Raw genomic sequence first — 14,353 nt, forward strand, 5'->3', positions numbered from 1 at the left:
TCCCTAGCAGCACATTTAAAAAAAAAAAAACTAAATAAAAATATTTTTTAGCTATAGGTGGAAAAAGGGTTGAAAGTTCCTTTTTTGAAAAATTTAGCTGTGGATGGACACAATATCTTTATTTTATTTATTTTTTTTATGGGGTGCTGAGAATCAAACCCAGTGTCTCACACATGCTAGGCAAGTGCTCTATCACTGAGTCACAACCCCAGCCCTGGAAATTCCTTTTCTTGATCTTAGTGTTAAGTGCACATAAAAAAAATTCACCAGACTGTATATTCAATTTTTTTCTTTTTACCATATGTAAATTATACCATATTAAAAATAATAATTCAAACACAAATATGAAAAATATTTGAAAATCAGTGTAAATCAACTGTCAAAGAAAGAAGACAAGTACTCAGAGGGTAAAACAATGAGAAAGTATGAAACCAGAGCAATGGGGATCACTGAAGCAGGTGGCTGCTTTGGTGGCATTGGCCCATCTCATGCTCTACAGTTTTATGTGAAAGACAGGAAACCCAGCCTGAAGCTTGCTGAAAGTGTCAAAATGCTTACAAACCTTGAATTTAATGATGCATTTGTCCCAGAAAGGAAGTTTGTAAGTGAAATTGCTTAAGTTTTGGCTTTGATGAAGAAAAAAAATCAAGCCCATACTTCTAAACATTGTAGTAAACCTGAGCTCATAATGAAAATCCGCAAAAATAGTAGAAAACAAGGTACCATAAATAAGAGTGAATTGGAGCAACACCAGCAGAATTGGATCCGTAAAAATATCAGATGTTAGAATTAAATGATATCAAGTATACAAAATATGCTTTGAAAAGAAAGAGAAAATTCAAAACATGAGTAAAATGAACATTTTTAAAGTACCAAAAAATTCTCAATATGAAAAATATAACAATTAAAATAAAGAACTCAATGAATGAATTAAATGGCAGAATAGAACTTCAGAATTTTGAAGACAGAATTAATGAGGTAGAAAACAGTTCTGAGATATACAGCATAAAAATATAAATATGAAAAATAAGAGAAAATAAAAAGGTAAGTAGGAAAAAGGTTTACTATGCTTCCAATGAGTTTTCCAAAAAATGAGTAATAGAAACAATGAAAAAAGAAGAGAAACTGTTTGAAGAGATAATACCATCGAATGATCTATTAAATTCCTTCAGACTGGGGAATGTTACAAATCTTTCAAATTAGAAAGGATATAAATTCCAAGCAAGATTAACCAAGATACATCATAGAGAACTTACAGAACACTAAAGATGCAGCAAAGTTCTTGAAAATAATCAGAAAGAAAAGATAAATTAAGTAAAAAGACACATGATTTTGGTATTTGTTGACCTCTCAACAGCAATAATGGAAGTCAAATGACAGTGGAATAATAAAGATGGTCATCTCAATTTGTATGGCTAGATAAACTATTTCAAGACTGAGGACAAAATATACATTTTGGACAACCCAAACTAAAAATTCTTAAAATAAGTAGGCTTGCAATAAACAAACAAACTTTTAAAGGATACATAACAGGAAATCAGAAAATTATTTTAAAAGGAAATTCTAAGAGGCAAGAAGGAATGTTGAAGCAAATAATAATAATAATAATAAATAAACCATGGTAAAAAAAATCAGATCAGTATCTAAGACACAGGATTAACATAAAATAAGACAACTAAATTTCTAAATAAAAATTGCATGTATCACTAATATTCAAATTTGATCACATATAAAATGACTGTGTTGGATTCATTTCAATAACACACGATTTGCACTTGCCCAACATGCCCAAGACCCTAAGTTCAATCCCCAGTACTTCAAAAAGACAAAACGAAACAAATAGAAACCATGACACAAACAACAAAAACACCATTACAAAAGACTAAAACAGAAGTGCCATATCATTATCTCACAGAGAGGGAACAACCTTTGCTAAAACCAAAGTCAGTTTTTATTAAACTTATTTTTATAAAAAACAATATAGTAGGTATCTTAATCAAGGGTGAAAAAATAAAAAGTTTTAAGAAGCAAACAAGGATACCCACTATCTCTTTCAAGCAGTGGTATACTAGAGTTTCCTAAAAATAAAAAAAGAAAAATTATGAAAACTCATCCCAGAATTCCCACTAATTGGAGCTATTACTGTCCACATGGACACCTCAGAGGAGCAACTAGTTTTATACCCCCCAAAAATCTTTTCCACACATACATTTATACAGCAGCATCAATTGTTAAAAGCTAAATATGAATCACACACACAATAATCAATAGTAAAGTGAATAAAGAAATTTTGTTCAATTCATACAATAGAATACTACACAGCAATGAAAATGATCAGATTATATATATTTATTATATGAAAATATTCAGATTATATAATTATATATAAACACACACAATAGTGAAATTTCTTGAAAAGAATGTTTACTCTAAGTTTTAATCATATGTTTCATAAACATACAAAAGCAAGTAACATTATTTTTAGTATATCTGTATGTGTAAATATATATATGCCAAATTATAATGAAGACAAAAGCAATGATAAATAATTACAACAGTAACTGCTCATCAGGGCAAAAACATCTTCAAAGTATTATTAATGTTTGAGTCTTCAAACTTGGTATTCACTGGTTTTCATTTAATCATAATACTTCCAACATTATAGATTTGTAGTCCTTAATGTACAGGAGATTATTAATATTGGACAATTTTTTATTTAATTTCAATTAGATTACAAAGACTTTAAAAATGTTTATCAAATAAGTATGTAGGTAAGACAACTACACAAAACATAAAAATACCAAGACTTACCTTAAATTAGAAATAATGGAGATACATGAAAAAGGAAAAAACATGAGGCAAAAAGGCAACTGCATAAAGCAATGTCTGGAACAAAGATAAGCTAAAATATGTCACCTAAAAAAGACCTTGGTCATTACACTTAAATGTGGCATAAACAGTAGTAAATGGAATAGGGGATATTAGAGCACTGAATAGCTTTGGAACTATTTAAATGGTTTATACTTTTTCCACCTCCCCTTCTTTTTCCTTATAGGAGCTGGAAACAGCTTTCTCTTCCTGTATGTCAGAAAAAGAACTTCAATCACCATTTACTGTATGGTTCCAATATTGGGATGCTTGGAGTGACAGGGTAAATAACAATGGTCTCTTCCATAAGGCAGAGTTCTTATGAGGGAGATTACTGTAAATTCAAACTTTAGCAGTCTAAATATTAGAAATAATTTATCAATTACAAGGATGATCAATGAGAACGGCAATTGTCTCGAACACCCATTGAATTTGCCCATGTTCCCCCTATTTCCTAGCCTTCTTGCTTAGGTGGGACTATGTAATTTGTTCATATGTGAACCACAGGTGGAAATGATATGTCCCCTGGTGCCAAAGCATTTAAGAGTCATTGTGTGCTCATTTGTCTTCTTTCTACTGATCTAGAATGTATGCACCAAGATGGTAGTGTACAAGGATCAGTCACCAGGACTACAGAGCCACCTTAGTGAGAACAGGTGTTGTAGAGAGATGTCTAACCTGTAGAGAATTTTGCATAAGCAAAGCACCAGGATTTGTTTGTTATGGACACATAGTGCTAAAGGAAATAAAATCCTTCTGATGATATAAAAAAGATATGTACCTACATATATGAAATGAACTGGATACCTATGTTAAGAAAGAAAAACTATATGGTCTCTAAAAATTCTCCAATGCTCACCTGAAAAAAAATAATAGAAAGAAGCTACTTGAGAACACAGCTGGGGTTTGATATTCAGCACCACCACACACATATACACACACAACAGCAACACAGCCTTACTTCACAGCTTTGCCACTGATTTGGAATACTTGGCCGGAACTTCTGGTCACAAACAACCTTCTTCATTTCCTCTATCGAGGGATCTGAAGGCACCATGTCATAATAAGGCAACTGGTACTCCTCAACAATTCCTACAAGAAATTTGTATAATAAATTTCTCTGTGTAAATAATCAATAAAAGTGTTCATTTAACAATAATATCATTTAGGTCTTATAGGCCCAAGTGACACCCTGGAAAGCCAAAAGTCAGGTTTATTAAAATAATGTAGCACTATTAAACCAAGGATTAAGTTTAAAGTACTCTGTTCAATAGTTATGTGAAGTTATAGAATATTATATTATAAAAACATTAAAATGTATGTAATTAGATACTATATATTATACATAAGTTACTATATAACATTTATATTATACTTTTTATTTTCATAAAATGTCATTATGCAATTCAAAAATAATTTGTAATTTATCCTAATCATGAAATTTTATAATACCCTCTATTGCTCTGTGAATAAAATATATTTTTCCATCAAATGATTTTTTCAAAGAAAGTTTTCTCCCTTTAAAAATTTTTAGGCAGTCTTTTAAAGTTGAGTTTCTCATATTGATATTTTAAACTATTACACCAAAGAATGTTCTGGAGAAGCAACCAGAAGAAGTTGAAGATAAATAGTTCAAGGTTGATGTTTATAAGTCTCAAATCCAAAGACAAAGGTGACCTTGATTATCAGAATATTACTTCAATTTCAAAATTTCTCATAAAGTCTTTTAAATTAACTATAGTCCTTTTAATTAAAGTATTTAAGGACAAAAACATAAAAGCAAATCTCAAAACTATGAAATTTTTATAAAAATAATGTCTAAGATATCTTGATATATACCAAGCATTGTCTTAACTACTTCATATACTTTAATGTATTCCTCAAAACCACTAACTAAAGAGAATAGCATACCATCACTAGTCTACAAATAAGGAAGTTAAGGCAGGGTATTGTGGGTTTATTCAAGAACACACAGAGCTAGCAAGCAGCAGATGTGCAATTCAAAATTATGCTCAGGGATTCCAGTTTTTGTGTTCTGCACCACTGTAATTCTACTGTTTCTATGAATAGTTTCATAACTCCTGAATGTTTTACTATCTCATCTATGAATAAAAAGTGTGGTTTCTCATTCAAAAATAATTTTAACCTTAGAAGCTTTTCATAAAATCTAGTTTTAAAAATGAGGAGATTGATGTAATAAAAAATGACATCAATACAACATGCAAAAAATGACTGTAGTTTAATAATGACAGTTTTTATTGAAGGTTTACTATAACCAGGCAATGTACTAGCTGCCTGCACATGAATCAGTCTAAATCTATAAAGCCCAAGGGTCAGTTTTGTTCTTCCCCTCATTTTAAAGATGAGGAAAGTAAGACTAATGAATTGCTGGTGTGATATTCAGGGAGTTGCTAAACCAGGGCTTCATGCTAAGTCTGTCTCATCTTCAAGTGAAAACTCTAAACCATTGCTATAAGTATTTAATCTTTCTCCACTGATGCAACAATTCCATCAGACCGCATTTGTATGGCTTCATACTCCCTATTTCTTCCTCTCATTATTAATTTTGAAACTCTTTGAAATAGTAGAGGTAGGAAGTTTGTCTTTGTCTACCTCCTTCCTTTATCCTCACCCAGCTATATTCATCATATCAGAGAAAACAGAGAATAAGAAAAGTCTAAATAACAGAAGACTTCAATTCCAGTGCTTGGCCCTGTCAAGTCATTTAATCTCCTTGAGACATAAAGTAAACTCACTACATGCAAAATATATAACTTTCAAGTGCTTCGCAAAGCATCATTATAGAAATTGGAATTATCAGAACTGTTACCCCCATCTAAGCAGTACTTACAATATAAAATACTAATATGCAACATGCTTCACTTTTGTTATGGGAAAGGCATCACCAAATGTTATTCTCTTAATTATTTAGAAATGATTCAATATAGTGCTTAGAAAATAACACCTTGTATTCAAAGTATTGAGGAGAGGCAGACACAAAGAATATTTCCAAAATCTTACCTCCAACTGAACACCTTCGGGCTATTTCCCAGTAAACCAGACCAACTGAATAGATGTCAGCTCTTTTGAAGGACTCGAAGATACTCACATTCATTGTGTCATCAAGCATTTCCGGAGCCATATACCTTCAAAAACATACACATTTCAGACTTTGTGTATGACTTTGTAGCAGTCCAGTAAAACACAGTCTTAATAAACCCTGATACAAAATATAAATTAAGATAGCTTACATCAACTTTAAAGGTAGGTCCGAGGCACCATCATAGGATAAATATAAATAATACAGTTATTAGCTCGGCCAACAATTAAAACACATTTTGAATAGAACTAGAGGTCACTCTATTTGGTGTTACAGCAGCTAGACCAAGTGTACTTGGAAAATACAAATTTCAGGGAAATTCTGTGAGCAAAAGAGATGGAATGCAATCTCCACCAATGGCTTGCTGCCTCTGGCAGCTCCCTGAGGACCAAGAGTGCTTTTCTATCACTCTGGGTCCAAGTCTCCCATGCAGACCTAAGCAGCATGCCACAGATGCCTCTCTGAGTGAGCAACTTCACTCCATTATGCCCAGAAAACAGTAGCCTCGTTTGAATGGGACTGAATGGAAGCAATCACTAGTCCATGGGACCTGACTAAGTCTGGTTGTCTTAGGGAAATTTGGGAGATTTCCCAGAATATTGCAGTTAGGATATAATACCTCCTATCTCTTTTAAAAGTACAGTGAAGTTTGTTAAGATTCTCTAGGCTTACATTTTAAAAAGAAACCCCACTAATAAGCCAAACTGCAAAGGAGATAAAAAAAAAAAAAAATGTTAGCTCCTCTGAAGGAATCTAGCATCCAAGCTTCTTCAACTTAGGATCCCTATCATGGGGCAGTCTGATGAGAAAGTTAAGGCTTTCTTTTTATGGGGAAAAGAAAAGAGGTTCCCTAGGGCTGCTCTGAATAAATTGCCCTGAAGTGTTCCTGCGACCTCATTAAACTATCCCAGGGAACCAAGGGAATGATGCACAGGTACCACCCTGAAATCTCAAGTATAGCTAAGAGGTTAAGCCTAAACTATACCAGCTTTAGGATTCCTCTACTCTGAAGGACCTTCGACAACTCCAGGAAGATATCTTGGTTGTTGCTGATTTCAAGGTTAATAACCCTGAAATTATGCCACAGTAGCATAAGACCTGAAACTCACATAAAAGAAATGGAAGCAGTCTGGTCACATAGCCACCTGCTGGCTATAGCAAGAAAAACACCAGAAATCTCATTACTCATGAGCCTGTCCTAATCCATAGGAGGTATTTTACACATTTACAGAATGTTTGTTGTTAATTTTCAGAGATTCTGTCCCTTGAAAGTGGGAACTGTGTCCAAAATTTTGTTATCTTAATACACATCACTTTGAGAGAATTAAGGGTAAGTACACGATAGGACTATAGGTAATACATAAATTGTTACATACTATATTTAAATATTTAAGGGAATAAAATAGTTCATAAAATTATGTATTATATAGAGTTCCTACCTATGTTTCAATATATTGATTTTTCTCTCTGCTTTTTAGAACCTGAACTGGCAGAACTAGTTTTGCATTTTAGTTTATTTATGAGGTATAAAGCATTAGAGGAGCCATACATGCTGTTAAGGAGCATTTTTTTCTTATCTGTAGGAAAATGCATCCTTGGAAAGTGAAACATGAAAAATAATGTATTTGTATATACATCACCATTTCTTTTCACCAGATGACTGCACCCAAATGGCTACAGTCTATATAGCCAAAATTGCCAATTTGTGCCTGCCCTCTGACTTCTCAATGACTCAGCTTACTTTCCTGTGCCTTCTATACATGCATTTTAAGCTTTCAGGGTTTTCTGCAGGTTTTCAGGTTTTTTTGATCAATCATAAGTCTTAGTATGCTTTAGAAGTCATCTTACCTCTTGGTTCCCACTTTTGGATTCTGGGGTATGTCTATAGTGTTCAGTATGGAATCATGCTTCACAGCCAACCCTAAGTCTGCAATGGCACAAGTCTCACATTTTTTCACTAAAATATTCTTTGATTTTATATCTCGATGAGCAATAGCAGGTTTACCTATGAAGCATAGGAAAAGCATATTCATTTTTTTCTTTACTGAAAACGGACTCCCTCCAAGAGGAATCATTTTGAAGACTTAACTCAAGCATCACCTCAGACAGGTCCTCCATGGCCACCCTTTCTGCACTCCAAGTTCTTGTCCATCAGAGCACCCATTTTGCTTTCTTCCTTTCCCTTACTACCTGAATTATCCTGTCTGTTTATGTGTGTGCTCAGCATCTGGCTCTCTCATCTGAACTGTGAGCTGAATGAGAGCAGTGGCTTTGTCCTGTTCATCATTGTGCCTCACTGCTTAGACACCAAGTGACATTGGCAGGCACTAATAATTTTTGAAAAAATTGGGAAAGAATTACTATTACTGCATAAACATAAGAACATGGAAAATATTTTCTTTAAGCAAATTTTAAACTTTAACTATCTACACCAACTGTTCCCAAAGGTAGCCTAAATATCCCTGGAGGTTCTTCAGACTCTTTTCTAACTACCTATCTTGTGTGATGCCACCTTTTCTTCACTCCAACAAACTAACACATGGGGACAGACTGAATAAAGAACAGCTAAAAAAATTTAGAAATTGAGGAGCTTCACAAAAATGTAAAACATAATCATTATTTTTACTAGTTTTTTTGTATTAGAAAAAATATGTAACATTTAAAAACTTATTTAACAATTAATTACTGCTACTTTTGAGCAAATAAATGTTTAAATTTCTCAATTTTAATTTTTAGTATGATAAATATTAATAAATATAACCTACAAAAAATTGGGGGTTTTCAATAATTTTAAGAGCGTGAAGGGATCGTGAGTCCAAATTTGAGAACCAGTGCCTGTTTAGATGAATGAATTTTTAAACTAAATCCTAAAATCCAACTTAGTGGTCTATCCTCATACTCAAGGAGAAAAACATTTTGAAAGGAAATACATACCTTGCGTACCAACAATCTCCATATGAAGGTGGGCCAGACCACTAGCAATTGAAAGTGCCAGCTTGATCATTCCGGCCACGGTTACTATGTTTCTATTCAAATAGTCATATAAGGAGCCCTGTTCATGATACTCAGATACAAGCCAAAGTTGAGTCCATGTTCCGTTATCTAACAGGAAAACATAATTTGTTGCTGTAAATATATATTGAGAAAAAAGACAAAAGCCTCTAACAAATGTCATTGTTTAAAATTAACCTGTATTGTTAACAAAGCAAAGATAATTCCTTTCAGTAGTGCTATGTGTAGTCCAAGTTACTAAAGATTCTCAATAAATTACTGAAGATGCTGATATCAGACCCACCATAGAAAGAGGAAGTTGTGAGGCAGTGAATCTAACAACTGAACAACTCCTTTCTTATTCCCTCTCATCAAAACCTGCTGGCAACAGTAACCACATCACAGGAGAGACCACTGAGAGGAGCATTTAGGTTCTGTGTTATGTTTATACATTACTCAAAGCTTTTAAGAAATATTGTAGCAATAAAGGTCAGAATTACAACAAATTTACACAAAGTATTATTGCTCTCATAAAAGCTCTATCATTTTAAGACTGTCCATGTTATTTACCTTTCAAAATATGAAGTTGATGATTTTCCCCAAAAGCCTATGTAAATGCAATTTCTAGGCATTTTAAAATAATTGACTTCATTTAACCAAAAGCTAGTACAGCTTATTTTTAAAAGGCTTATAGCAGAAGAGGAATTAACCTAACACTTCCTTATGAATTAGAGTCCCTAGAATTGACTTTACCTTTTAAATAGTGTCTACAATAACCTAGGCAATCCTGACCAGTTCTGATACTTAGGAAAAGGAATCTATCATGAACGCTTGCTAAGAACCTCTCCTGCTGGGTGCTTTACATACAGGAACTACTTTTTTTTCCAAATATTTAATTTCCAAGCCCAGATAGTAATAAATTTTCTAGGAATACAAAATTCAGTGTAACATGATAAAGCTCACTAATGAACTGGCCGCATACAAAATCACCCTTAGTCACACCCTCCCTGATTGACACCAATAACTCTTTGCCCTCTTACCTCAATGTCTTTGCCAGACACTTGAATAAAAAGTGAATGAAACTGTAAAATGTAGCAAATGTAAATGAATTCATAAAGGTGAAAGTGATAGTAGAGACCATCTGGTATTATGTACAAAGTGATTAACAAGTAAGGGTATGACAAACCATTTAAACAAGAAAATAAGGAAGATCTCTCTTGTGTATATTGTTTCATAATCCAATAAACATCATGAATAAAATTCAAGATGAACCACATAACTACAATAACTACTGAACTGATATCACTGCTAATTCATCTAACCAATAGAAAGCTCAACTCAAATTTGGGGTGGGGGAAGAAATGTTCTTAATAGCTGAATGAGAAATGTCTCCTTTTCAAAACTCTGGATGTAATTTCAAAACATATGTAGTTAAGAACTTGAAAATAACTTTTTTTTAGTTCATCTTGACTTTTCTGTCTCTCCCCAGCAAATCAGAAATGACAAATCATCTGCAAACATAGTTGTGGCCAAAATATACAATAAATACTAAGCCTCTCTTTTGCTATGTAATTAAAAGAATACTTTCATGATCAAGTTTATATTAGATCAAAATAATCATAGATTTTCAATGTTTACAGGAAATGGTGGATGCCTGATATCCACAGATAATTTGTTTTAACCCTTTTGTTAATGAGATTATAATCGTGAGCCAAAATTCTTCATGAGTACTACTGATTAGAGTTATAACTTAGACATGTACTGAATCAAGTTTTGCTCACTTTTGTTTCCCATTTGCCCTTGTTGAATAGTTAAATGAGTCAGAGCTTTGTATAAAGAAGAAAGACAGAATAAGTAATCCATAAACTTTACACCCTGCTCTTGATTAATCACACATATACGCAATATTTTAAAGTACTGTTTTTAAATACTAGAAAATCAATGCTGTTTTGTTCCAGTGAACTCAAAAAATAACACTGTCATTCGTAAGTGTTAAACTTCAAGATATAAATCATGTTCAAAATAATACTACCAGATTTCACTAAAACTGTCTTGCTTGCCACCATTCTAACACAATCTACAGACACCATTCATTGAAAACTTGAGTCCTGAAGACAAAGTCTGTTATACAGAAGAATGCAGTCCTAGCAAAGGTAAATATTCAGCTAGCATTCATTGGCATGTCTAAACCTGTTATTGAAATATTTCCATCCTGGTTGGTAAATAGTTGCTATTCAAAAGTCCCAAAGACATTTTTTGCCCTATATACCTAAATGTCCCCACCTTTAGAGATGCCTCCATAACCTAGAAAAACTAAGGATATGAAACCTAGCAAACCAGGGATTCCCAGGACGGGGCTCCAGTAGAGGTTTCTGCTTTAGTTAGTTATTTCTTCCCCCACACCTGACATTAAATATTTTCATCATTGACCTGGATATTGCATCATCATAATTTTATATCACTCCCTTATCCTGCTGTATTGTATGGGTATGTACATTTTTTATGAAAAAGATTTATTTTCCTCAATAAATAAATTAGACTTTTACATAGATTTCATCGAAACAAAGATATTACTTATCCTCATCTAATAACAGATGTAACATTTTTACTTGCCAAACCCAATTAGGTTGAAAATACCTTTGTTGTCTGCAGCAATAAAACCAAGGATGTTTTCATGCCGTAGCATCACTGTCTGATAGATTTCTGCCTCACGAAACCAAGATCGTTCATCTCTGGAGGAGAATATTTTCACAGCCACATCTTCCCCACACCATCTTCCATGCCAAACCTCACCAAATCTTCCTTTTCCTACTATTTCCTGAAGTACAATGGTCCTCGCAATTGTTCTTTGAACCAAGAGAGGCAAACCTAACCAAAAACAAGGTGGAATTTATCATTAAAAACAAATATCAGAAAAGAACTACCTGGTGACCACCATTTCCACATAAAATGCAAATATTTAAGTACTTTAATTGATAATTTTATCAATTTTGAGGAAATAAGCATTATTTTGTCTAACTTTTTGAGGCAAGCTCAAAAAATACTCTAATTGCACATATGAATCTCTCTTCCATAGTTCTGAACATAGCTTTATGCTGCAAATAATATGATTTCCAAGAACTGCAGCAAACCTCCCCAAACTGTCAATGAAAGTGAGTCAGGTTACTTTTTAGTCAAAGGAAAAAAATATTTTGTTACATCTAAAATAAAATATATGGTTCCTGGTACAACAGGGAAAGCAAAAGAATTCTTTATGGACTTTTTCAAGCAAAACTAAAATTAGTGAATGAAGAATCAAATCCACTAATCAAGTGAGATAATGATGTTACTCTAAAAATATATTTTTGGGATGGGGAGATAGCTCAGTTGGTAGAGTGCTTGCCTTGCAAGCACAAGGCCCTGGGTTCGATCCCAAGCACCACAAAAGTAAATAAATAAATAAATATATATATATTTTCTATGGAATGAAGAATTTTTAAGAAAATATATTCTGATGGTATATATCATAGTTATATTCTTTGAACAAATTACTCTACCTCCACAATTTTATCCTAAATATTTAATTCAAAATGCATAAAAAGGCATGTAAAAATGTTGACTACATTATTATTATTTCTAGAAAACAATAAGGAAAAGTATCAGGGAGTAGAAAAAATTGTGAAATATAATACAGATAGTATAAGCACAGATGAGAAAGACTTGGGCTCAGGATTGGGATTGTGGCTTAGGCAGAGTGCTTGCCTAGCATATGCAAGGCACTAGGTTCGACTCAGCACCACATATAAATAAATAAAATAAAGGCCTATTGCCAACTTAAAAAAAAAAAAAAGACCTGAATTCAAACTTGAGTGGCAATACCTGGTTACCATGGGCAAATTGTTGAACCTCTCTGAACTTTAGCTTCTTACTCTGAAAAATGTCATACAATAATATTATCTATTCAGTGGGGTTAATATAAGAATTTTTAAACATGTTAAGCACCTAGAACACTTTTTAGCATATTACATGCTTAATAATGGTTAGCCATTATTATATGAATCTTAGCATGTATTTCTTAGAGCCAATAGTACTGATGCTGCTTATAAAGAGGTATTCTGAATGATATGGGGAGCTACTTTTGCTACATTGCTAAATGAAAACAGCATAGTAATTTGTGTCCATATAAACACATGTATCTTACTTTTAAAAATATGCACAGAAGGGAGACTGAAAAAAGAAATACGCTAAGTGCTATGATTGTTGTTTATATTTCATGGAATGAGAGTGAATTGTAATATTATTCTTTCTCATTTTCAACATTTAAATAATTTTCAAAATGGATATTTATTACTTTTATAAATAGGGGGGAAGTAGTTTAAATGACTACAGAATGAAGGCATTCTGGAGAGTCAGATTAGTTACTGTCACTTTACTTAGACCTCTAGGGACCAACAACCCTGCAACTCCTGGGGGCTTCAGCCCCTGCTCCAAAAACGAACCACTGTGTATTCAGATGTTCTCATCTTCATGAGAACCACCCACTGTGGATAACTAGGCACAAATGAGAAATTCACTGTCATTAGTCTCAACAATTAGTCACAAAGCTCTGAAAGTCAGGAAATTGTTTTGAAATCATTTGGTTCAAACTTATTATTTTGAGATAAGAAAATGAGAGTCCAATACAAATCAAAGAGCTGCCCACGACTCAGCTGCTGTGTGGGGCAGACCTGGAACTAAACACTGGTCTCCTCCATGGTGGTCTCTTGTCATCCAGTGGACACAGCTGCAGTCCTTCCCCTTGAAACAAGTGGAAAGAACTGGTTTTGTAAGTTCCAGTCAATTTTACTATTTGACCACCCACTAAAAGTGAAAGTAACAATTATTAGAGAAATCCCAATCTCAATCTCTCCCTCCCTTCACTGTCAATACAAACTCACACTCACAAAGCATCATCACCAACAACACAGTAACAAACAGACAGAGAAATTGATAAACCAGCTCTTTCAAACTGTGATTGATCAAACACATGATCAATGATACAGACCAGAGATGAAGAAAGACAATAGCATGTAAGGTGTTCAGCAGGGCAATGAGTTTGAGATAGTAAAAACTAAAGTTGCCTCAGTATTTTTCAAAGCAGCTACTAAAATTAATCAGAGCAATTCTTATATTATACATCTAGAAATTTCCCTTGAGGAACATAGACTGCCTCACACTGTAAGTTTATTGTAATCTTCTTTTTTAAATTGTTTGTCCTATTTAGTTATACATGACAGCAGAATGCATTTTTTTAATTCATGGTATACAAATGGAGTACAACTTTTCATTTCTCTGGTTGTACACAATATAGTCACACCATTTGTGTAATCATACATGTACAAAGGGTAAGGATGTTTGTCTCATTCCACCATCTTT

At 33.3% G+C, this 14,353-nt stretch overlaps 1 protein-coding gene across 5 annotated transcripts in view; it reads right to left on the reverse strand.

The window, feature by feature from the left end:
- Positions 1–14,353, reverse strand: part of Acvr1c (activin A receptor type 1C) — a 77,860-nt gene that overhangs the window by 7,575 nt on the left and 55,932 nt on the right. For all 5 annotated transcript variants that reach the window (XM_047547072.1, XM_047547069.1, XM_047547068.1 and 2 more), the window contains 5 exons: positions 11,597–11,827; positions 8,903–9,070; positions 7,817–7,973; positions 5,890–6,014; positions 3,830–3,960 (listed from right to left, as the gene is read on the reverse strand). In XM_047547072.1, coding sequence (XP_047403028.1) covers positions 3,830–3,960; positions 5,890–6,014; positions 7,817–7,973; positions 8,903–9,070; positions 11,597–11,827 — 812 coding nt within the window. The remainder of the gene's footprint in view (positions 1–3,829; positions 3,961–5,889; positions 6,015–7,816; positions 7,974–8,902; positions 9,071–11,596; positions 11,828–14,353) is intronic.

Source organism: Sciurus carolinensis, chromosome 3 (genome assembly GCF_902686445.1).
Source record: "Sciurus carolinensis chromosome 3, mSciCar1.2, whole genome shotgun sequence".
In the NCBI taxonomy this organism is placed as follows: domain Eukaryota; kingdom Metazoa; phylum Chordata; class Mammalia; order Rodentia; family Sciuridae; genus Sciurus; species Sciurus carolinensis.